Genomic DNA, 26,051 nt, shown 5'->3' on the forward strand with positions numbered 1-26,051 from the left:
TTAATGATCCACCCTGGGATCCACCTAATTAATGATCCATCCTGGGATGCACCCAATTAATGATCCATCCTGGGATGCACCCAATTAATGATCATGGGATCCAGCCAATTAATGATCCATCCTACGATGCACCCAATTAATGATCCATCCTGAGATCCACCCAATTAATGATCCATCCTGCGATGCACCCAATTAATGATCATGGGATCCAGCCAATTAATGATCCATCCTGGGATCCACCCAATTAATGATCCACCCTGGGATCCACCTAATTAATGATCCATCCTGGGATGCACCCAATTAATGATCCATCCTGGGATGCACCCAATTAATGATCATGGGATCCAGCCAATTAATGATCCATCCTGCGATGCACCCAATTAATGATCCACCCTGGGATCCACCTAATTAATGATCCATCCTGGGATGCACCCAATTAATGATCTATAATGGGATGCACCCAATTAATGATCCATCATGGGATCCATCCCATTATCCCTCACAGGATCCATCCCATTACCCCTCATGGGATCCATCCCATTATCCCCCATGGGATCCATCCCATTATCCCTCACGGGATCCATCCCATTATCCATCCTGGGATCCATCCCATTATCCCTCACGGGATCCATCCCATTACCCCTCATGGGATCCATCCCATTATCCCCCATGGGATCCATCCCATTATCCCTCACGGGATCCATCCCATTATCCATCCTGGGATCCATCCCATTATCCCTCACGGGATCCATCCCATTATCCCCCATGGGATCCATCCCATTCTCCCTCACGGGACCCATCTGATCTTTGGTTAATTAATAATTAAGGCTGGGAGATAAGAAAGGCCCGAGGCAGACAGGGCTGTAAGTAAAGCACGAATCCCTCCCGCAGCCGGGAAGGGATCATTCCGGGCGGGAAAATCACCTCTGGACGCGGTACACGCGTGTCCACGGCGGCACCAGGGCCAGGATCCTGGCCACCAGATCCACCAGGGTGCTGGGGGAGTAACTCTTGTATCTCCCAGTTTTCCAGAGCTCGTAGAGCCCGGTGCCGCGGATCACCAGCGTGGGGTAGAGCTTCATCCCGTCGGGGCGGAACGCGGGGTTCTCGAAAAATTCCTGCCAAAAAAAAAAAAAAGGAGGGAAAAGAATGAATCAGACCAAAAAGAGTCCAAAAAAAAAGGGCAAATCCAACATTCCCTGGGGTTGGGTGTCCCGGCAGGACTCGTTTCCCAAAACCTCCTCGTGTTTGCAGCAGGCAGGGGTGAATACGGTGCAGGAATCACTGGAGTCGGGAGGATTTATCCGCTTATTTCATTTCAGACACGGAAAGAGTCTGTCCTGGGTTTGAAGAGGAGGAAGGACAAATCCCCACAACATCGGAACGAGTCTGATCTGTACTTTCCTTCTATTTTTCAGCGAGAATTCAATGGGTATTGCAGCATTTCTCGTCCCATTTCTTGTCTAATTCCGCTTGGAATTAGAACAATAGGGATGAGCGCGCTTATCCTCCATCGCGGCAGCCGCAGTCAGAGACTGATCCATCAACGGCGCGTCTGGGACACGGCATCTGAGCAGCGATGGAGAAAACCAGACCTGTGCTCCGCTCTGAGCCAGCCCTCGGAAGGGAACGGGAGGACGGAGCCGTGGCTCTGATTTCCCTGCCTGAATCCCGTGTGGAGCAGCCGGGGTAGTTTTTTCCCCGATTAAATGTTGGGAATGAGAATTAAAATCAAATCATTCCAACAAAGGGGAAATAAAATCAGGAGGCAGGCAAGGCACCCTGCACCGAGCAAGCACCGAACTTGCTTCACTTCAACCACTGGTTGAAGTGGTACCAGATCTGATCCTGGCTTAGACCCTGGATTTATTCCTGGATTGCTCACTTGATATCCAGGGCCTGATCCCTCTCCAGTGGGGTATTCCCATGGGAATAAAAATTCCCAGCTGGATGAGGTGAGTTCATGGCTGCTGTGGCCCCACCAGTTGCTGGCCCAGGGCTTTGCTGAGGTGCTTCACACATTCTCATGGAATCATGGAATGCTGTGGGCGGGATCCATGGAGCTTCAATTCCATCCCATTCCAACCCCGGCACCTCCCACGATCCCAGGGTGCTCCAGCCTTTCCTTGGACACTGCCAGGGATCCAGGGATTCTCTGGGAATTCCAGCCCAGCCCCTCCCCACCCTCCCAGCTGGGAATTTCTTCCCAAGATCCCACCCCAAGCTCCCCTTTCCCACTGGGAAGCCATTCCCTGCCTCCTGCCCCTCCATCCTTTATCCCAAATCCCAGCTCTCCTGGAGCCCCTTTAGGCTTGGGAAGGGGCTCCAAGGATCCCCTGGATCCTTCCCTTCTCCAGCTGGACATTCCCAGCTCTCCCAGAAGCTCTGTTGGCTCCCTGTGCTTCCCAACCCCAAATTTCTCCAGGATAAAACCCCCAAAATGGATCCGCTTGGCTCCAAGGCACCAGGATCCAGCACCAGGATGGGAAGAAGGTCAGTGACTGCAACAATCCAGGTTTTTTCTGGCTGATTCCTTGCCTAAACCAGGGCTGGATCCAGCCCGGCACATCCACGCTGTTGGGCAGCTCCAGGGAAACACAGGTGGATAATGGAAGCGGTTTTCCAGGCAGCTCAGCCTCCAGAGCCGCTCACACACAGCCTGGAGTCAGTTCAGGAGATGAAACAAGGTCTGGAGCAAGGATAAAGACGTGGAATCACTGGTTTGGGTGGGAAGGGATCTCAAAGCTCATCCCATTCCAACCCCGACACCTGCCACTATCCCAGGCTGCTCCAAGCCCCGTCCAACCTGGCCTTGGGCACTTCCAGGGATCCAGGGAAGTATATTGTATCTCCAAGGGTTCTGTTGGATTTATGGATCAATCAACTTCTGAGAGAGCACCCGATGCTCCGGATGCAAAGAGAGAGGAAAACCCGACTCCCTGCACTCCTGTCAGAGCTGATCCAGAGCCACACGAGGTAGAGCAGGGCTGGGAAAACGTTCCTGCTGTCCTCAGCCAACCCAAAACGGGCTGAATTCCACCTTTTGTGGGCAGTTAATGGGAAATGTGGAGAAGGAACGAGGAGATGCGTGTGGGGTGAGCGTCCCGGCCGAGCGGCACCGAGGCAGGCGAGGCACTCGGGTGAGGAACGTGGTGAATAAACCTCTCCAGCCAGGAGAAAAGGCTCTGGATTATCATTCCCCACCGATCCCGAGGGCAGACGCGGGAATGATTCACCCACATTCCCGGTTTTTTTCCACTGTGGATGGAAGGCAGGGGCAGCCCTGAGGCTGAGGTTAAATGCAGCAGCAAAGGCAAGGTCACGAGGGGAGGGCGCTGACCCCACCCCGAATCCTGTCCCTTCACCCCCTCCACACCTCTGACGTCAGAGCACGAACCCAGCTGATAACTCCGCTGCCCACCGGCCTTTCCAAACCCACAGATTTCCCTGCTAATTCCTCAGGCTCTTCCTCAAAATCCTCCTGAGCTGATTGCCCAAGTAATTAATTTCAAACGAGATAACGGAGCAGCGGCGGCGCCTTTCTGCCCCAGCCCCTTTTTCCAACGGTCCCTGTAAATCCCAACATTTAAAAGCTTAACCTTTCCCCACTCACAAACAGTCTCTGATTAAGTCTCTCATGAAACAAAGGAAGTAGAAAATGCCAACACGTGCCCAGCTTTAGGAGGAATTGTAGCCTTTTCTTGTGGGTTTTATTTTAATTAGACACCTTAAAAGGTGTCTTGGGCTGATAAAACCCTTCCGGAGCTGTTTGCTGCCAAGACAAATTGAATCCCTAAAATATTTGTTCCAGAGGCCACCATCCATAGCAGCTCTGGAGGTTTTCCATCAGCTCCAGGCTGAGTCAGGGCTAATCCACGTCTGCTCTGGAGGGAGAGGTTAAAGATGACCCAGGGAGAGCAGATCCTGACGTATTCCCAAATTTCTGAATCTCTGGAGGACGTAGAACATTCCAAACGGAAGCACTGCCAACCCCAAAGCTGCTAAACCAACCCTCCTTGAAGTTTTAGATAATTAAGATGGATGCTGAAGGGAAATTTAAATTTGGGGGTGTGGCCAATGGGCAGGATGTGAGAGGTTATTGCAGCAATTTGATCATCATTAACGTACAGAAAAGGTCAGCTCTGATCAGCTCAAACTCAAACCTGGAGGTTCATAGGGACTTTTTCATACCTTAAAATCCCATTTCCCCTAATGCTGCTCAATTTATGGGATATTAGAGAAAACCTGAGGATTTTTTCCCAGTAAATAATAAGCACGGAATCCTTTTTTCAACTCCCATCAAAAGCTTTTGGTGACTTTGCAATTGTTGTCCAAGGAAATTGGGATTACAGGAAACCAAAAGTCAACCTCCGTGAGATCAGAATATAATCCGAGAACCATGGAATGGTTTGGTTTGGGAAAGATCACCTCATTCCAAGGAGGTAACAGGAGATGGAATCAGGAGACGACGCCCTGAATTTCACTATTTCCCCTTCCTGTGCTCTTGCAAAAACCTTTTAAATGAGAAAACCCTGGAGTGACCCATGGGAAAGGTCTGAGGATTCAAAGATCCCACCTGGAGGTTTTAATCGGATTTTCCTGACCACGCTCAGCACGGAATGAATGAGAAACCTGCTCCAAAAACACCCCAAAAGCTGCAGCTCTCCGAAAGGAGAAGAATAATACCGTTTCATGGGATTCCACTTGTCACAGCCCAAAGATCCACTTGCCACCTTTCATCTCCTCGCTCTCCAGGTGTCCAACTGCTGCAGGACATACCGGTTATGGGATCAAAGCAGCAATTTTTGGAAGCAATTTACTAAATCATCGGGATTTGTTCGGAGTAAAGGTCACCAAAATCTATTGTTGAACGAGCAGAACGGCCTCGCCATCGGAGACGGAGCGTGCCCCTCAACCGGATCCTTGAATCGGTTCCTTCGCTCCACTCCCCCGCCGTGAAAGAGACGATTAAATTCATATTCTGAATAAGATGAGCATTATCTGAACTCTCCATACTCCAGCCCTTATCTCCATCAGCCGGATTATTTATAGCCCTGAATGCTGGTGGCACTTGAAAGCTCCTGCCTTGAGTGACACTTCCAACTCCACGGGGAAGGAACAATCACTCAGTGCTTTAATTATATGCATTAACAGCCTCCAAAAACGCGGCTCCATTTTCCCTCCCCGATTTGCATTTCCCCCTCTTCCCCCCGTCAATGCCGGGCTAATTAAAACCCTAACGATAGGATCTGCATTCAGGGGTGCAGACAATGTCCCAGTGACCGAGAAATGCAGATTCCAGGGTGCCTTTGCCGTGCCTTTGGAGCAGCCTGGGAACACCCACGGTCTGGAGCAGCGCTCGGCACCTGGCACGATGAAAATGGGCATTTTAAAGTCACTCAGCTCCAGGATCCTTGAAGGTTTGCTGTTTTCAGAACACAACACCGAGAATTATCCGACGGATTTATATGAAGGTGAGAAGTTGATTTTGTACCACGTTTATTTCCATCCTCAAAGAGCAACACATTCCAATGTTTCTTCCAATATTCCCTCGAGGAGTGCAATAAAACCAGAGGGAAAAGCCTCAAGCTACACCTGCAGAGGTTCAGGTTGGATATTGGGATTAATTCCTTCATGGAAAGGGTTTTCCAGCCCTGGCAGTGGTGGACTCCCCATTCCTGGAGGGATTTAAATCCATGTGGATTTGGGAGGAACATGGATCAGTGGTGGAGTCCCCGTTCCTGGAGGGATTTAAATCCATGTGGATTTGGGGGGACATGGACCAGTGGTGGACTCCCCATTCCTGAAGAGATTTAAATCCATGTGGATTTGGGGGGACATGGACCAGTGGTGGACTCCCCATTCCTGGGGGGATTTAAATCCATGTGGATTTGGGGGGAAACATGGATCAGTGGTGGAGTCCCCATTCCTGGGGGGATTTAAATCCATGTGGATTTGGGGGAAACATGGATCAGTGGTGGAGTCCCCATTCCTGGAGGGATTTAAATCCATGTGGATTTGGGGGAAACATGGATCAGTGGTGGAGTCCCCATCCCTGAAGGGATTTAAATCCATGTGGATTTGGGGGGAAACATGGATCAGTGGTGGAGTCCCCGTTCCTGGAGGGATTTAAATCCATGCGGATTTGGGGGAAACATGGATCAGTGGTGGAGTCCCCATCCCTGAAGGGATTTAAATCCATGTGGATTTGGGGGGAACATGGATCCGTGGTGGCTCTGGCAGTGCTGGGAATGGTTGGATTTGATGTCCAAGGGTTTTTCCAACCTAAATGATCCCAAATCGCTTCCTCTTAATGTCTGCACTCATGGCAAAACCCCCCACGGATGTGGCCCATGGGAGAAATTCCTAAAGCAGATGATCCCAAAATTTCCAGCTCTCCTGTAAAACATTCCGTGACCAAGGGAGGAAGGACAGTATTCCAGGGAATTGCTGACGCTTTCCTGACCCTCCACAGCTGCACAACAAAACCCTTTCAGTTCCTGGCACGTTCAAGCTGCCAAATTTCCCATTATGGAACCCACTAAGCCAAGGAAAAAGTGACAAAATTCCAACAGTTCTGCCACGAGAGGCTCAGTTCTCTGAGGGTCACCAGCATCTGAAGCACCTCAGATTGTTCCGGAATTCCCCGTATTTCGAGTGTCAGGGAGGAAAAGCGGATTCCCTGCTGCGTAAAGGACCTTGGAGCTGCAGGAAGCTTCTCCTTCTCCTCCCTACCCCAGCAGCCTCAAAACTCTCAAATCCACAGGTCAGAGGGAGCTTTTCCAGGTGAATCCTCACCAGCTCCAGCTCCAGCAGGAACATTTTCCACATTAAACCTGATCTCTCTGCATGGACCAGGAAACTGCGAGGAGAGAAGCTCCTGCCTCCCATCCCAGCCCTTCCATGGTCTGTTTTCCCCTGGAATATCAGGATCCACAGTGGCCAACACTGCTGGGGAGTTGTTGTCTCCAAAACCAGGAGATCCTGGCCCGCCCCAGCCCCGGCACTGCTGGAACACAACTCAATAACCAGGAGAGACACAGAATGCTTGGAAAAGGCCCGGGGCAGGATCAGGCTGACCTTGGAGCGTGGGTTTGGCCGCCGAGCCCCAGACAGATCTCTCCAGATTGTGCTCAGTGCCCCGAGCAGCCCCATCTGCCCGGCGGTGCAGGTGCTCCGAGCCAGCCTCCATCCATTCAGGAAAAACCCAGGAGAATTCCTCCATCAATCTGCTCTGAAGTTTCACCTTCGCTTTTCCCGAGCGCACGACTCCGATTTCTGGGAGGGTCAGCGTTCCCCTTGGGCTCAGCACAGGAAATAAAGCATTTGTCACTGTCTTAAATCCACAATTTCTGCAGCGTGGATCCCTCAAAAGTCTCCTATCCCAAAAACCACCGAGCCCAGCAACTCTTTCCTGGTTTTGATAACCCAATCCTCCCTTATCAGACCTCTCCTTTCCATCGGGAGCATCAAAAGCAGCACGTGATGCCCTCCCCACCTCACTCAGCCCTCCCAGATGCTCACAGCAAAACAATTCTGCTTTTCTAATTTAAAAAAAAAAAAATACAAACCCACACAAAACCAACAATTAAGTCCTCAAAAATGTAATTTGGCCCTCGCGGTTTCTCCACTCAGTCGTTGATGATGATCTGCACTAAAATACGCATTTTACTGAGCGATGCTCTCTTCGCCTAAGTGCCTGGGAAATTTGCACTCTCCATCCAAGACATATCCCTTTATTCCTTTATTTTTGGCTGCCTGTTCCCAGCCATATGTTCATTATTGACTTCAGCAGCAAGGGGCCGCCGTGAAAAAAAACCAAAAAAACCCAACAGAAAACAACTTCTGAATGGGGAAAAAAAAAAATAAAATCAAAAAATCCTGGCTTTTTCTGGTGTAAAAAGCCCCAGAACAGAGAGTGGCTGAATGAGCCTGAGCAACCCACGGGGTCTGCGGGCTGCAAAGTGCACAAATCATCCCTCAGGTCAGGTGGAAAAAGGGTTTGTACCGAGCAGGAGCTTTTTGTGAATGGGAGGCTGCTGGCAGGCAGTGATTGTCATTATCATAACGCTGATGTTCGTGCGCTGCAGGAAAATGGGTGCGAGGGAAAAAATCCTGGTCTTTGCGGACAAAGGCAGCAATCCAAGAGCAGCATAAAGGCAGCTTTTCCACACAGCCCTGCCATTTTTCCGATCATGGAATCATGGAATGCTTTGGGTGGGGAAGGGAGCTTCAATCCCATCCCATCCCATTCCAACCCCGACACCTTCCATGATCCCAGGCTGCTCCAACCTTTCCTGGGACACTCCCCGGGATCCAGGGGGCAGCCCCAGCTTCTCTGGGAGTTCCAGCCCAGCCCCTCCCCACCCTCCCAGCTGGGAATTCCTTCCCAAGATCCCACCCCAAACTCCCCTTTCCCACTGGGAAGCCATTCCCTGCCTCCTGCCTCTCCAGCCCCTTCCCAAATTCCAGCTCTCCTGGAGCCCCTTCAGGCTCGGGAAAGGGCTCCAAGCTCTCCCTGGATCCTTCCCTTCTCCAGGTGAACATTCCCAGCTCTCCCAGCCTGCTCTACCCACGATATCCCAAATTGTTCTGCTTCTGTGCAACGCAAAAAGATCTCTCTGCTACCAAAAACCCATCCTGGGCCTTTCCTGATTTAAACTCGACCCTAAAAGTTTCTGAGCCCACAATTTTGCAGAAGTGGGCACAGACCGGGGCTTTCTGCGGGGATTTTATCCACAGAATTAGGAGAGCAATTACGTGTGAAAAGAGTTTCCAGAAATAGCCTGGTCCTTACTACCACCACCCTCATTAACATAAAAATTACCCTGGCTTTGGTCACAGTTCATGGAACCATAATTGTTTCTGACACGAGGCAGCTTTTGAGCAGGAATATTTCCTAAGATTCCAGGAGAAGCTCGAGGAACTGCAGGAGCGGTTAAACACCCTCTCATCGATGTGCCCACTGAGAAAAAGGAAAAAAGCCACATTTTCAGAGGTGAAACCACCTGCAAATCACAGCTTTTCAGTGAGATGTTTAGAAGGAACTGAAAGGAGAATCGTTTACCCCACTAAACACTTCAGAGCTATATTTAAAAACACAGGGAACTGTCTTCCCAGAGGAGCAAAAATCAATGCAGATCAGCACTTTAACTGTCTTTTATTACAATTATTAAAAGCTCCTGATAGAGGTGCAATATTTTAGTTTCATTACGAATTTCATCTCTCTGAGAAAAACCAGAGCCCTCAGGAAAAACAAGGCCTTATTTACAGCTGGAAATATTTGAAGTTTGGAGGCAACGTCACCCATTCTCTAAAAAGAAAGGCCACTCAGATCATTTCACCTTCCTTTTCCCCTCAGATTATTCAACCCTCTTTTTCCCCTCAGATATTTCACCCTCATTTTCCCCTCAGATATTTCACCCTCATTTTTCCCCTCAGATCATTTCACCCTCATTTTCCCCTCAGATTTTCACCCTCATTTTTCCCCTCAGATTTTCTCCCTCATTTTCCCTTCAGTTTATTTCACCCCCATTTTCCCCTCAGATTATTTCACCCTCATTTTCCCCTCAGATTATTTCACCCCCATTTTCCCCTCAGATATTTCACCCTCATTTTTCCCCTCAGATATTTCACCCTCGTTTTTCCTCTCAGATCACTTCACCCTCATTTTCCCCTCAGATATTTCACCCTAGTTTTTCCTCTCAGATCACTTCACCCTCATTTTCCCCTCAGATTTTCACTCTCATTTTTCCCCTCAGATATTTCACCCTCATTTTCCCCTCAGATATTTCACCCTCGTTTTTCCTCTCAGATCACTTCACCCTCATTTTCCCCTCAGATTTTCACTCTCATTTTTCCCTTCAGATATTTCACCCTCATTTTCCCCTCAGATCATTTCACCCTCGTTTTTCCCTCTCGTGTTCAACACACCCAAGCAGGCTGGAGGTCTCTGCATCACTCGGATCACAGATGCATCAGGCATGGCACTAAAATTAGCTCATTTCTGGGAAATTGCTTATTTTGCAAAAAAATCCCAGCTTGACACATGACTAAGAGAAGGAATTTTCAGGCTGAACTCATTCAGTGATTGTGTTTTATTTAAAGAACACAGGAGTGGCTCTGCAGAAGGGAATCAAAAATCTCCTTAGCTCAACACTTGTCCCCATGAAATGGCTCTGCCTACGTTTTTACCCTCTTAATTTTATTTGTGTGAGACTTTAGATGGACACACAGGATCTCCTCACGGATTTCCTCAAGGGAAAAAAGAACTTTTCAACAGCTGAGGGTCCATCTGATGGTCCTGGGCACCAGATCCCACGAGCCTCCAGAGCCACAGCTGCTCCTGTGACACTTCCCACACTTCAAATTCCCAATCTTCTGCCTCTCTTCCCTGATTTTGTTTTTTCCCTTTCCTTTTTTCCAGATTTATTTCACCTCTGAGGGGTCTGTTTGAGGTGGGCTCAGAGCCATGCCACCGGAGGAGCGGGAGCACCAGTAAACCCCACTCAGGCAAATCCCATAAAAATAAAACAAACACTGCAATATCCTCTCCATGAATAAATCTGTTACTTATGATGTATATAGTATAAATAACAGATACATATATATAATATAATTATATATATAATGCTTAGGAATATTCATCCCAGAGCAGACAAAGCTGGGATTCTCCTATTTCCACAGAGCAAGGAATTAACACCCGGGAAATTCTTCAACCTCCCGAAGTTTTTTTGGGTTTTTTTGGTTTTTTATTTCTCTCCAATCCGAAGTTCTGCTTGGCAAATGTGATTCATGAATCCTCCCAAGCATTTCCCCCCAGAGCCACCTCATCCCTCTCCTGGGGCAGCGGCGGAGCCGAGCGTTTATCGCGTTCCGCAGGATGAGGTGTCTGCTCCGGTACCAATTCCATTATTCCCGCTGAGTCCTTGATTTATCCTGCCCATTATTCTAATTATTTTCTCCGACCACCTGCTACGTGAGGCTCTGCTGGGCTCTGCCTGGCTTTGGGAGGAGTTTTTGGTGTGTGTTTGTGTCCACTGACGCTTCCTGGGAGGAAGCGGAGCACGTTCCCTGTTGCCCTGCGGCGTTTTCCCGTGTGTGGAATGGGGTGGAAAAGACCTGGAGTAGGAAGGAAATCCTCTGAGGCTATAAAAAGAATCAATAAGCAGCAGGAGGAGGTGAGGGAAGAGGAAAAAAAAAGCACAACGGAACTGGGACATGGGATCAGAGCATCCACCGTGAAAAAGGGAACTGAAATTTCACAATGGAGGCAGGGAAAAAGCCACTTACTGTGAAAACCCATGGAATTGTAGAATCCCAGAATTATTTGGGTTAGAAGGACCTTAAGCTCATCCCATTCCACCCCCTGCCATGGGCAGGGACACTTTCCACTATCCCAGGTTGTTCCATGCCCTGTCCAGCCTGGCCTTGGACACTTCTGGGGATGGAATCCACAACATCTCCAAGCAAAAATAATAAAATAAAAACCACAGAGCATGTATTTACTCCTATCAACAACATGAAATTTTGAATTATTATGAATAAAATCAGCCAAACCGGCTACTGATCACACAGAGCAAAGGAGTCACTGCTGGGATGTGAGAGCAGCAGGAATCCCTGGGAAATCAATAGGTCAGAAGGGACAGAGCCACGTTCCTCCTGGAGCTGTAATTACCTGCCCGAGTTGAAGAAGCACCCAGCATTTTTAGGCCAAGGTCAGCACAATCAGCAAATTATTCCCTTCCCAGGAGAAAGCCCTGGATTTAATATTTCAACTGGTGCTGAAGGTGCTCAGACCTTCCAAAGTCAACTGGGTTCCTTCTGTCCGACCTTTCCCTGGGCTGCAAAGTGGCTGCAGGGGAGGCAGCCTCATGAAAATGAAGTTCTTTTGTCCAAACTCACTTAGAACTACCTCAAAACCAAAAATTTATAAAGATTCCTCCTAAGCCACGGGTTTGTTGCCCCAAAAAGACAAAGAAGAGAGTTGGGGGTGTTCAGCCTGGATCAGGGAAGGATCCAGGGAATCCTCGGAGCCGCTTCCCGAGCCTGAAGGGGCTCCAGGAGAGCTGGAATTTGGGAAAGGGCTGGAGGGGCAGGAGGCAGGGAATGGCTTCCCAGTGGGAAAGGGGAGCTTGGGCTGGGATCTTGGGAAGGAATTCCCAGCTGGGAGGGTGGGGAGGGGCTGGGCTGGAACTCCCAGAGAAGCTGGGGCTGCCCCTGGATCCCTGGGAATGTCCAGGGAAAGGGGAAGGTGTCGGGGTTGGAATGGGATGGGATTTGAGATCCCTTCCTGCCCAAACCATTCCAGGATTCTGGGATCGAGGAGGCTCAGAATCCATCCAGAAGGATTTTTATGGAAGCTGGGGATGGAAAAGGAAACCCTTCCTGGAGTCCCGAGATTCCCAGCAGGGCTGCTTGTTCCCAAAATTCCTTCCCAGAGAGGAGTTGGGGTGGGGATGGATCCAATCTCAGGCTGGGAGAGCTGGGAATGTCCAACTGAAGAAGGATCCAGGGAAGTCTTGGAGCCTTTTCCAGAGGGAAAGGAGAGCTGGAGAGGGATGTGGGATAAAGGATGGAGGGGCAGGACACAGGGAATGGCTTCCCAGTGGGAAAGGGGAGCTTGGGGTGGGATCTTGGGAAGGAATTCCCAGCTGAGAGGGTGGGGAGGGGCTGGGCTGCAATTCCCAGAGAAGCTGGGGCTGCCCCTGGATCCCTGGGAATGTCCAGGGAAAGGGGAAGGTGTCGGGGTTGGAATGGGATGGGATTGAAGGTCCCTTCCCACCCCAGCCATTCCAGGATTCCATGGCTGTGAGAAGACGCCTCCACGTGGATCCTCAGGAATTTCCTGCAGCAGAAATGGTTCCGTGTTTACCGGCCCGCCCCGACGCTGGCACAGCCCGACACACGCACGAGTTCTTCCACCAGCTCAAGAACGAGGCTATGGAGTTCTAAGGCAGGAAACAGAGACCGAACTCTCCAGCTGAATCCTTGGGAATGAAGGAATTTTGTCTGGATCTTTCCGTTATGCCACTGGGGCTCTGGGAAATACCTCCATAAACGAGGGGCTGGTTTGGCATTTTATCCTCTGCTGTTTAAAGAAATGAATTCTAAAGCATTTAAGTGAGGCTGAGAATGGGCTAGAGGGAAGAGGACAATCCCTCGTTTACCATTCCATGACCCAGCACCTCTGCAGCTCCATTTCCCGGGATCCCTCAGCTCCGTGTCCCTCACTCAGCTTTTCCCTGGGAGCCGCCTGGTCCCGCAGGGAGGATTTGGGATTCCCCTCTCCCTTCCCACACCTCCTCCCCTTCACAACACCACAACTCCTCTCTGGGCTGATGTGATCCATCACCTCTTTGCCTCTCTGAATCCCACTTTTCCTCCTCGCTCCGCAGCATTCCCGTTCCTTCCCGAGGGCTGCAGCCTCCTCATGGATTACTCATCCTGCCAACTCCTCCTCTGGCTGTTCCCTGGCACCAAACCTTCACTGATCCCCGAGTCCAGCTCTGCATTCCCAAACCCCTCACCCCACCACCCTCTGAACTCCCTTCCTACACCAGCACCTGGATTTTTTATTCCTCCCCATTTCTCTTCCCTGAGCCTCCAATCATTTTTTTCCCAATCCCAGTCCTCCAGCAGAAAATTCTCATTTCCTCTTAACTCTTTGAGTTCTAAATTAACAAATTTCTTCTTTCTCTCCGGGCCTCATTCTCACCCATTCCCCACCATCCTTCCCTGCCCTGTCCGGAGCTGTCCCATCATCGACACTGGAATCCTGGAATGGTTTGGGTGGGAAGGGACCTCGGGCAGGGACACCTTCCCTGGGAGCTTTCCCAGCTCCCAAACTCAAGAAATTTCTCTGGATGGCTTTTTTTCCTCTGTGTTTTCCTTCTGTTCCTTTTTTATCCTCAACTCTTTTCCCAGTTTTTTTTAAAATTCCTCCTCTCCCAATTCCAGCCTCATTCTTGTCTCCCAGTTCCGAAAACTTCGCCTCCTGCCTCTCCAGTTTCTGGGGGAATTGTCATTAATGCCTGGACGGAACCCAGCAATCAGCCTTCCCCTCACAATCCAGAAATTCTTTCAAACAGATTCCCAAATTTTCTGCAGTGAATCAGGAGCAATTCCAAACCCAGCAGTGGAAATTTTTTAACCTCTCATCACCAAGAAGCAGCAAATTAATCACCAAATTAATGACAAAAACTTGAAGCGATTCCTCCCTCCTGGGTTTTTCATCTCGGATTTTTGTCTCCTCTGCGTCTGAACCTGCCCAGGGTTGGCTCTTTCCCAGTTTTTTTGGTCATTATTCCTATTTTTCCGCCACAAATTCCAGCCCAATCCCACTCACAAAACACGGAACTACAGCTGCAATTCCACGAGACATCGAGGGAAGGATTCAAGGTTTTGCTGGGTTCTGCATCACCACAAATTCCATGAAAATTCCGTGTCACGTCCACACTCGACTTCCTACAACATGCACAGAAAACATTCCAGGAGTAGAATCCGGAGCAGGAATTTGGAATTTTGTGCTCATCACTTCCAGTCTCTCACCTTGGCACAAGAACAAAACATTTGCCAAGCACCAAGACATTTTATTTAGGAAAAATTCCGGGAATTCTGCACAAAATCCCTCAGAAAAGGTTCCGATTCCAGGTTTCAGGATTCCCTTCCTGCCCTGTCCAGCTGCATTTTCCACTGGTTTTTTTTCCAGATGTGCCTTTTTGTTTCCTGCCTGTGTTTTTAATCAATATATTTCATTACATTGGTATTTTTTAGCGCCAGACAGCACCCAGCCCAACCTTTCCCAGGAATCCCTCTGGGATTCCTCTGTCACGACTCCAATTTCTGCACTACTCGAAAAAAACAACCAATTTTGACTCAGAAAATAGAAAGGGAAAAAAAAAAAAAAGACTGAAAATCTACTAAAGTGGTGAATTCCCTGCTCTTTATTCCTCTCGTTCCAATTTTCTCCAGGAATAATTTTAAATTTCCTTCTACATCACCGACAAAGAAACTGAGCAGCGCTGAGCCAAAATGCTTTCTAACACAAACACGCTCTTCTCTTGCAATTAATTACTGTCCAGAGAGGATCCTTTTAACTTGGAATGGAGTCCTGCTCTACATCCTGCTCTACATTCCAAACCACCTTGGAAAACAAAAGCAGGAGCCCCAGTAAATATGGGAAGAGCTGTTTTCCACAGGGACCCGAGTGACTCAGGCTTTCATGAGACAGGGATATAATTTTCTGGATGAAGTAGTTCAACAAAGCTTTTTTCTTCACCTTTCCCCAAAAAAAAACCAAACCAGAAACCCGAAAGAGTTTTAAATTGTTTGTCCTTAAGAAACAAATCCTGCCCGCATGGCAACCGAGCAACCAAAAAAAGCCAAATTTTCCATGGAAAAGCGGGAAAAGACTGGAATTTCATGGTTATTTGAAGGGATACTCACAAAAAACTGGTCCATGTCCCTCTCCAGCCCCATGTTCGGCAGGTCTGGCATCATGTGGGCCACCACCTTAAAGCCGGCATCCTTGGCCAGGTGGAAGGACTCGCACACGGCCTTCACGGTGTGACCCCTGGGAAGAGAGGGAAAAGGGTCAGGAAAAGGCAAGAAAAGGGTCAGGAAAAGGCGTGTTTCATTGAGATGATCCTCTGGGAGGCCGAGTTTGGAGCTTGGCCGGAGGGAAACGGCGCTAAAAGGTGTTTGTTCAATATCGAAAGTCGTGATTTCCACAGGAAAGGAGCCGCTCCGAGGTTTTCCAGACACAGAGAAAATCGGGAGAGCTGCTGGAATGTGGTTTGGGCAGCAGGGCCACGGGCTGGTGTCACAGCACGAGGACACGCTCTGCAGGGATGGCTGTGGCACTCAGAACAAACCAGGAATCAAAGCAACAGGAAAAGAGAGGAAAAGCAGCCAGCCTGAAAATCACCCTGCTCCACGCTCCCGAAAATTCCTTCTGGAGAAACCATGAATTTTCCCAGCTTTTGGGAGGTGTGAAACCTCCCCAGCACGGGCTGGACTGGGGTTCCAGGAGGATCCCATGTTTTTCCACACTGATCCAAACTCTGCCTCGATCCTGCAGGAGCCTGGAGGAATTTGGAGCCTGAACGAGGCCGAATCTCCCGCGGCTCCCGAGAAAATCCCTCTCTCCTTCCACCTCCGTGGCTCCAGTGAGGAGATTCCCACCACGGGAGATCTACCTTCCCACAAAACCCTGGCTTTGGCTCTCTCCCACATTCCTGGACATTCCTGGACACTTCCACCCCCTCAGCACCTCCCACCTTCCCTCTCCAATCCCTGTTTTCCTCCCAGCACTCAGCCTCACCCCAACTCCTGGAATTCCTGGCACCCAGACGAGCTCTGCAGGTGATTTTCCCTCCTTCAGAGCCCTCTGGATGAAAAATCCAACTCCCTCTGGGCCATCCCAGCGTTCATTTCATTCTTTAATTCCCTGAATTCCGACACCTTCCCCACCGCCGGTGCCCGCGCCTCACGGAAACCCAACCAGCCGCTTCCCCTTCGCTTTTTTTAAGGATCTTTTCCTCCCTCTCTGCCAGAGGATTCAACCCTTCCACACAGCTCTAAAACCAGTTTTATTTATGATTGTTTTCTGGAGTATCACAGTGTTTCTCTGAGACTGTTCAAGGACAGCATTACTCAAGACCTCGGGTAGCCTGAGGGGAGTAAACGGGAGCCTCGCTTCATAAATAAAAATTATTTTCTTATTAGAAGTGGAATTTGAGCTGCATCAATAACTTGATTATTTGATGCCTGGCTCTGTTCTTGAATATTTTTCTGCCTCACAGCCACCAAAAGCACTCAAAAACCTCACTAATGACTTATGGAACATAATAGAAAGTAATTTCCAAACCAGTTACCCTAATTGGTTGTAATCTGACATTTTGCTACCAGCAAAATATTAAAAAGTTTCAAGCCCGAAACACATCCCCCACGAAGCAGAACAGCAGCAAAATGAGGTCGTTCTGAAAGAGGGAGAGAGAGAGAAAAACTCGAACCACCTTTCTCTCAAAGTGGATTTCAAGCCGCTGCTCCGAAAAGGGGGAGAAGTTGAGGAATTTTGGGAATTCTGCACGGAGCTCTGGGAAGAGCCTTGAAAAATCTTGAAAACCCTTTCAAATTCCAGGCTTAGCTGGGAGTGGGATCAAGGCAGGGATGTGGCACTTCCCTCTTGCTCTGAGCCAGCAGCAAAGGGTTCGTTAGCAAAGGGCTCGTTAGCAAAGGGACCGGCCAGGAGCGACGGAAGAGCTCCAAGGGATTCATGGATGGAGACGAAACGGGTGGGAATCTCTGGGAGTGCAAGGGAGGTGAGGAAGCTCCACCTTTTAAGGATTTGAGGTGGGGAAAAAGAAAAATTGGATTTTAAAAGGTGATGAGGAATTAATTGTTAAATGGACATCCCACGGCTCCCGAGAAAATCCCTCTCTCCTTCCACCTCCGTGGCTCCAGTGAGGAGATTCCCACCACGGGAGATCAATCTTCCCACAAAACCCTGGCTTTGGCTCTCTCCCACATTCCTGGACATTCCCAGAGGCTTCAATCCCCCCCTCAGCAGGATCCCGCTCCCAGCTAAGCCTGGAATTGGATTTTTCCAGGCTCTTCCCAGAGCTCCTTGCAGAATTCCTAAAAGGCTTCTTGACTTCTCCCCTCTGAATTATCCTGTAAATCATTCAGACCAGGAGTGAGATCCTGCCCCATTCCTAAGCCTGGATCTTTCCCTCCGGAATGCTCTGACATCTAGAGGAGGAAACCACCTCGAAACAGGAGCTTCACACCCTTAATAAATGGATTTTCCTGGATTTTGGGACCTGGCCACTCCACAGCAGCGACATCCCCCACTCGCAGGCACCAGCAGTGCCACATCCACATCCCAAATCCTTTGGGATTCTTCCCTGGAGTCTCTAAGAAGAAAATGCCCAACGTTTTCAGCTCTGCTCCAGTGCCTTCGAGGTGGGAATGAACAAAAATGTGCTTTGCCTATTGAACCATGATCTCCCTGTCATTGCCTGCGATTGTGGTTATTAAACATCCCTGGGAGGCCCCTGGAATGTGGAATTGGAAGGAACAGCTCGAGCCAGTGCCAGGAATGAAAAAAACAAGGAAAAATCGCCTTTAAAAAAAAAAAAAAATCATCTCAGAATGATCAGACCTGCAATAAATAAATAAAGAGAGATTGGTTTGTTTGGGGGGTGGGGTGAACAGAATATTCCACGTTTTCCTACGGAGGACGACAGTTCTTTGGGCCAAAACGACAAGGAATAAATCAGATTTCCTCCTGGAAATGTAGTTTCCAATCCCTAGGGATTGCCTGGAATGACTCTGGTTCCTCTCTCAACAGGCGTTCCTGGCCAGTGTCACCTCTCCCGTCCCAAACAGGCACCTGGAGTAGGGAAAAAGGTGGAAAACCCCCAAGGAATTGCATGGAGTTGTAGCTACTCGAGCCTGTAAACGGTGATTTATGTGGGACAGGAACTGCAGGCTCTCCCTGGGCAATGTTCTACCTCCCAAAACTGCCTTTAGTTATGATGTCATTAAGAAAAGAGGTGGAAAACACAGGGAAAGACTGGATCCACTAAGAAAACAGGTGGAAAATACAGGGAAAGACTGGATCCTTTAAAAAAAGAGGTGGAAAACACAGGGAAAGAATGGATCCTTTAAAAAAAGGTGGAAAACACAGGGAAAGACTGGATCCTTTAAAAAAAGAGGTGGAAAACACAGGGAAAGAATAAATGTATTTAAAAAAAAGAAGTGTACAATACAAGAAAAGGATCTGAAATTAATCTAAAACATCACAATTCCACTTTTCTCCCGCTGGGAAACGGAATCTGCAAAATTCCATTTCGCCCACAAAATGTCCCAAAGAAAGCCACGAAGCCGCTGTCGTTTGTTCATTTTTCTTGACGGATCTCTGGCCACAAAAGCAAGGAAATAAATGGAATGTTTCAATATTCGCTGTTAAGTGGGAATTAGCCAAGGAAAGAGCTGCTGAAGGATTCCAGAAGGATCCAGGGAGAGCTTGGAGCCCTTTCCCGAGCCTAAAGGGGCTCCAGGAGAGCTGGGATTTGGGATAAAGGATGGAGGGGCAGGAGGCAGGGAATGGCTTCCCAGTGGGAAAGGGGAGTTTGGGGTGGGATCTTGGGAAGGAATTCCTGGCTGGGAGGGTGGGGAGAGGCTGGGCTGGAATTCCCAGAGGAGCTGCAGCTGCCCCTGGATCCCTGGGAGTGTCCAAGGAAAGGCTGGAGCAACCTGGGATCGTGGAAGGTGTCAGGGTTGGAATGGGATGGGATTGAAGGTCCCTTCCCACCCAAACTATTCCAGGATCCTCTGGAGCTGCTCCAGGCTGGGGTTGTGGTTCCCAGCAGGAAATCCCATGGGACGCTGCTCCAAGGAAAACCCTGAGCTCCAAGGAAACCTTGGAGCCGCTTCCCGAGCCTAAAGGGGCTCCAGGAGAGCTGGGATTTGGGAAGGGCTGGAGGGGCAGGAGGCAGGGAATGGCTTCCCAGTGGGAAAGGGGAGCTTGGGGCGGGATCTTGGGAAGGAATTCCCGGCTGGGCTGGAATTCCCAGAGAAGCTGTGGCTGCCCTTGGATCCCTGGGAGCATCCAAGGAAAGGCTGGACAGGACTTGGAGCAACCTGGGATGGCGGGAGGCGTCGGGGGTGGAACGGGATGGGATTTGAGGTCCATCCCACCCAACCAAGCCGGGATTCCCTGGAATTGTCCCCTCACCTGTTGGTGTCCCTGGCCACGTCCTCGTAGACGCTCTGGACGCCGATCTCCAGGCGGGTGCAGCCGTAGGATAACATGGAGCTGAGGTGCTGCTTCAGGCAGTAATCCGGCCTCGTCTCGATGGTGATCCCCACGCACTTGGTCAGGCTCCTCTCCGAGTACCTGCACAGAGAAATCCCACCCTGGGGTAAACGGCCAAGTTTCACTCGCAGATTCGAGTTCCGAGGTGTTGCAGGGAACTCGGCGAGAGGCGCCGGCATCGTCCAGGTGGAAGCTTTGACGTCGCTTCACCGGGATTGATTCCCGGGGAAAATTCCTGTAATGTTTTGGCAATCTGTGGATGGAATGAGGCACAAAAATACACATTAATGCAATCTGGGGCTTGTTTTGGATCACGGAACTGTGGCAGCCTGGAGGGGCTTCACAAGGATATCCATGAAAAATCCCACAAAATCTGTTTGGGAGCAAGCAGGTCCCAGCCTCACTGAAGGAATCAAACAAACCCAAACTTCACTGTTACCCTTTTTTCCTCCTTCTGTGCCCTTTACCACTGGAGGTCTAACAAAGACTAATTACTCCAGCCAGTAATTTAATTTTTTTTTTAATTACTAAAAAACCCCACTGCCAATGACAAATGGGAAGTTACTGACCCGTGAGGGAGGAAAACAGAAGGGGGAAAAAAAGGAACGCAAAGTGAAGTTCACAAAAGAAAACCATCGATGCCCGCCATCCCCAGCAGCAGCAGCGAGGAGAATATTCCTTTCCAGAGAGGAACCAACTCCCTGGAGCATTTTTCCTGCACTTTTAGGTGGTTGTGTAACAGAACCACAGGCCAGGAGTGAAGATTTACAGCAGGAAGAGGGGAAACTTCTTTTGGAACGGCAGAGAGAACCTGGATAGATCCCAAGTCAGGATGAGCAGCCCCGGTTTCAGGGAATATCAGTCTCTCTAATGGCCCCAAATGATGATTTGGGTGTTAATAGGAAACGCTGCTGAAAAGGGGACACCTTGAGGAAGAGAGAGATGTGATTCCCATTCGTGCAGGGATGTTGCACACCCAAATCAAAAGGATGACTAAGGTCAGCTCTTTATGAGGAGTCTGTAAAGATTCATCATCCCATTGCCAGCACCTGGAAATTTCTGAATCGAAATGAAGCTACCTCAGAGCAGCATGGAACACAATTCCCCCCCCTCCCCCCCAAAAAAAACCCGATCAAAACCCTTCAAACCTCCAAAAAGCCAGCAAAACAAAATCCCCAAGTGGGCTCAGACTCATTAAAAAAATATTAAGTCCCTTCAAACTGTTCACATGTATAAAAAGACCGAGATATTTGGGGGACAGGCCGTCAAAAGAAGAATTAAAAATAAAAATAAAAAAGAAACAATAGAAAGGACGTAAAACATTTCCAAGTTTGTGGCTCACTAATCTGACAGCCCAACAGCACAATTGTTTATCATGTCAGGGAAAACACTGCCAAAGTGTGATTCATTAACAGCAGACTCCCAAACACCCACTTTGAGAGACGTGATTTGCAAGAATTAAGAGGGAAACTGGAGCTAAAGAGCGGGGGAAAAAGACGTCTGCAGATAACTTGGGACAAAAGGTACCTGCTCCTGTTACCACCTAAAATCAGGGTAGGAATAGAGGGGAGATAAAAATAATTCAATCGCTGTCACTTGCAGAAGAAAGAAAGAGAAATTTGGGGTTTTTTTGGTGTCTCTTCTCCGCTCGCAGACTCCAAAGGTTCACTTGGATATTCAACATTCTCTCCTGTTTGCAAAAGGAAAAGTCTGTTTCATTCAAATCCTGCTACTCCAGGCAGGGATTTTATGAGTTTAGAATGGCAAACACAAGAAGCATCAGAAGTGGACGTGAATTAAAAGCTTTAAATGTGGATTTACATAACCTGGAGGGAATTATCAAAGAGTGCCCATAAAAGCTGAACTGGCTATTATTACCTGGCACAAAGCTGCATTACACAACTAAATGAAATTGGGTATTTTGTAAAAAAAACCCTCAATCTGATGCCGTTTTACATTCGGTTTCTGCATTTTCCAGGGCACAAGCATTGACTGAGCCGGGGCTGAGCTGTAAAACAGAGCTCGGGGAGCTGGGAAGGGCAGGAAATACTGGCTGAGGATGTATCCTAAACAGGGATTTACATCAGGGCAGGCAGGCATTTCTGGGGTCTTTTAATCAAATTGTGAGGATCTCTTATTTTAAAGCATGGTCAGAGTTCAGACAGGTGTTTTCCAGTCAGCAGAGGGAAAAAAAATAGGAAAACTGATGTCTGCTTAGGAATAACACCCTCATCAGTGGGAAAAGCTTTTGAATCCCAGAATTCCAGGATGGCTCGGGTTGGAAGAGACCTCAAAGATCATCTCGGACACCTCCCACTATCCCAGGTTACTCCAACCTGGCCTTGGACACTTCCAGGGATGGGGCAGCCACAGATTTCCCTGAGAATTCCATGCCAGGGCCTCCCCACCATCACAGGGAGGAATTCCTTCCCAATATCCCACCTAACCCTGCCCCCTGGCAGTGGGAAGCCGTTCCCTCCTTGTCCCTCTCCAGCTCTCTGGATGAGCCAAGAATCCAGCAAAATTCCCTCCAGGAATCTCCTAAATTTTAGGCCGTGCTCCTGCACGCTGCCTTCGCGAATCAGGGAATCAGATCCAAGGAGTTCTGTACCCCGTCCATTAATTCCTCCCAAAACCCCAGGATGGTTCGGGTTGGAAGGGCCCTTAAAGCTCATCTCATTCCAACCCCGTATCCCTGCTCCCAACCTGGAATTCTTGCATCATTCCCACAACCTATTCTTAGCTTTCCTCCAGCTTTTTGTGGCCTTCGCTACCAAAAAAAGCCACCCAACTCTGCAGCCACACCATAACTGCATCCAGCTGGGAATGATTTGCCTATTCCCATCCAATTTCCCACTATTTATGCACTCAGGGGTAATTTGGCTGCTGAATCATACAGAAAGCTCATGATTCTGTGACTTCAATCCCAAACATTTTTCTAGACGTTTCGGTGCTGCTCAGAATAGAATCCTGCGCCATTCCTAGAAAAACTGCCGGACGCTTTCCCCTCGCAGGCAGCCTGCTTGTGGACAGCTTCGCACGGAACATGGATTTATCCCTGATTTCCCAGCTCCAGGATGGAGAGGTGCTGCCAGCCCTGAACAATGAGTACTAGAACACAATATTAAACAGGAGCCCAGAGGCGAAACCAGCAGAATCCCATCAGAAACCAGCGGGGTCAGTGACAATCCTTTTCTGCTGGGGCTGCTTTGGAAATCCATGGAGTGGGTGAAACGTTGTCCTGGGCTCTTTTTGGATGGCAAACGTCTGCTCTGGGTCAAATCCTTGCAGAATTTTATGGCTTTTCCACATTTCTGCCCATCCCTGTAAGCTCAGGAACAGGATCCAGGGATTTATGGTGACAAGGGACACAATGGATTTGCCAGCACTGGATCTTTAAAAACAGCAGAGCTCCAGCCACAGATCCTGCAGGAATCCTGTGTTCATGGGAAGAGGGAATTGTCTCTTTCCAAGCAGGAAAATCTGGGAAGCACACATGGAGAGCTCTGAAGGGGGGGATTTCAGGATACCCACATGCAAAACGTCAAGACTTGATGAAGAATTACTAATTGATCTTTACTAATTGAATAGAGAAAACCCTGAGAAATTCAATGGACCCGAGCTGAGAACTCCACCCATGACCATGGAATCATGGAATCATGGAATGGTCTGGGTGGGAAGGGAGCTTCAATCCCATCCCATTCCAACCTCGACACCTCCCAAGATCCCAGGCTGCTCCAACCTTTCCTTGCACACTCCCAGGGATCCAGGGGCAGCCAGGGATTCTCTGGGAATTGCAGCCCAGCCCCTCCCCACCCTCCCAGCTGGGAATTCCTTCCCAAGATCCCACCCCAAACTCCCCTTTCCCACTGGGAAGCCATTCCCTGCCTCCTGCCCCTCCATCCTTTATCCCAAATCCCAGCTCTCCTGGAGCCCCTTTAGGCTTGGGAAGCGGCTCCGAGGTTTCCCTGGATCCTTCTCCAGGTGACATTCCCAGCTCTCCCAGGCTGGCTCCACAGGAGATGAATTTTATCTTCTCAAGCACCAACAAACCCCTTGGAATATTTCTCCTCCTTGCCTGGAACAGAATTATCTGGTATTTGCACCAGTGCCGAAGATCCCCCACATCATCCGAGGAATAATCAGGAATCAAGACGAGAACAGCACGAGATGAGAGAGGGGCAATTTTAATAATAGGCTGACCACAGAGGTTCATTATGCAAATGAAGCAGCTGCTAAGTCATGCAAATGAAGATCCACAGAAGCCTTAAAAGATTCGTGCAGGCGGATTTTGTGAAGTCAGTGATTACAGAATGGTCTGAAAGAGGCCGAAGGAGAGGTGAGATAATTAATTCTCATCTTTTGAGAGAATTTGCAGAGAAAGCTGCTACATTAAACAGACCTTCAGATCAGAAGCTCCCTCTTAAATAAACTCATTTTTTGAGATCTAAAAGGCAGCTACTCCTCCACCAGACACAGGGTCTCAGCCACTTTCTCACTCCGAGAAAAAACCAGCGCAGCTCTGGCATAAAACAGCTCCGTTAACAAAGCCTCTCCATTAAACTCTGCTCTCCAGACAAAAACCTCGTCAGCTGGGAGACCTGGAGATCAAAGACTCAATTATTTACAGCCAGCACCAGGGCAGCTTCCCAAATCCCCATTTGGGATCGGGATGGCCGGGAGCCAGGCGGCACAGGACGCGCGTGCTCAGCCCGGCCGGCGCAGAGAACACCGACTCCAGCTCAGAGCAGGTGGGCTCACCCTGAGAATACCTCACATCTTTAAAGCCGTGCTTCGGTTTATGGGCTTCAGAGAAGCAGAGAAGAGAAAAGGCCAAAAAAAGAGCAGGAAGAGGCACAGGAAGCAGCAGAAGCTGCAAGAAGAAGAGGCTCAAAGGCTGAAGCAAAGAGAAGTGATCGCTGGGAAATGTTCAGGAAAGAAGGGAAGGATCTAAACCAACCCATCCACCCCAAAAACTTGCCTGCAGGACATTCCAGCACTACTCCATCCCTGGAAGTGTCCAAGGCCAGGCTGGGCTTCCACCTGGTGGAAGGTGTCCCTGCCCGTGGCAGGGGGTGGAACAGGCTGGGCTTTCAGGTCCCTTCCCGCCCAAACCATTCCATCATTTTATGATTCCTGAAGGCAAAGATGGAATAAATGATCCAGGTGTTCATATTACTCCATCACAGTTGTGGGTTCTGATTTCCATGGAATGTGGTGCTCCAAACCCAAACCCATCTTGGTGAGAGGTCACAGCTGGGCAGGGGAAGGCCCTGCTGCTCCTCCACCCTTGGCCTATCCCAGAAAAAACCCAAACGAAAACAAACCAAGAAACATTTGCAAACTTAGAACCACAGAATTATTTCAGTTGGGAAAGACCTCTAAGATCATTAAATCCAACCATTCCCAGCACTGCCAAGGCCACCACTGAGCCGTGTCCCCAGGTGCCACTTCCACAGGGATTCTGAATCCCTCCCGGGATGGGGGCTCCACCACTGCCCTGCGCTGGACAGCCCTTTCCAGGCAGGAATTGTTCCCAATATCCAACCTGAACTCCTGGTGCTGCTTGAGGCCGTTCCCTCTCATCCTGTCCCTGTTCCTGGGAGCAGAGCCCACATGGCTCCTCCCAGGGAATTCCAGAGAGGAAAATTCCCTCTGGAGCCTCCTTTTCTCCAGGCTGAGTCCCTTCCCCAGCTCCTTCAGCTGCTCTTGGTGCTCCAAACCCTTCCCCAGCTCCATTCCCTTCCCTGGACATGCTCCAGCCCCTCCATGTCCTCCTTGGAGGATGGAAGTGTCCTTAGAAAAGGCCCTCAGAGTCTCGTGGAAGGATTAGAATGTTTGGAGGTTTGGGTGAGAAAAATCAAGAATTTTAATCAGCGGCCGAAGGAGTCCCAGGCCAGGAAAGTTCCTGGTCTTAACTTCGGGAAGAGCAAAGAACATCCAGCACCTCAAACAGGTCCAACGTGTTGTAAAGAAACCCCCCCGGTGCCCTCGACCAGCAGCAGCACAGGCCTGGGTGTCACACAGTGACACTGCTCGATGACATCTATAATTGTAGAATTAAGGTCAAAAACGACCCCACAGGTTTTTGAGGAGGAAACTGTCACTTTAACCCACGAGGATCTCATGTACCACATCTTCACCTATTCCTTAAATTACCTCCTTGCTCTCGATCTTTAATGCTCTGCCTTATGACAGGGCAGTCTCTGAAACACAGCCAGCAAGA

The 26,051-nt window shown here is 49.3% G+C and overlaps 1 protein-coding gene across 1 annotated transcript in view; it reads right to left on the reverse strand.

Moving 5' to 3' along the window:
* ELP3 (elongator acetyltransferase complex subunit 3) overlaps positions 1-26,051 on the reverse strand; it is a 76,202-nt gene that overhangs the window by 27,398 nt on the left and 22,753 nt on the right. Inside the window, exons 8-10 of the mRNA XM_048297581.1 lie at positions 19,745-19,906; positions 15,448-15,574; positions 925-1,118 (exon numbers count right to left, since the gene is read on the reverse strand). Coding sequence (XP_048153538.1) covers positions 925-1,118; positions 15,448-15,574; positions 19,745-19,906 — 483 coding nt within the window. The remainder of the gene's footprint in view (positions 1-924; positions 1,119-15,447; positions 15,575-19,744; positions 19,907-26,051) is intronic.

The sequence above is a fragment of the Corvus hawaiiensis genome, chromosome 3 (genome assembly GCF_020740725.1).
Source record: "Corvus hawaiiensis isolate bCorHaw1 chromosome 3, bCorHaw1.pri.cur, whole genome shotgun sequence".
In the NCBI taxonomy this organism is placed as follows: domain Eukaryota; kingdom Metazoa; phylum Chordata; class Aves; order Passeriformes; family Corvidae; genus Corvus; species Corvus hawaiiensis.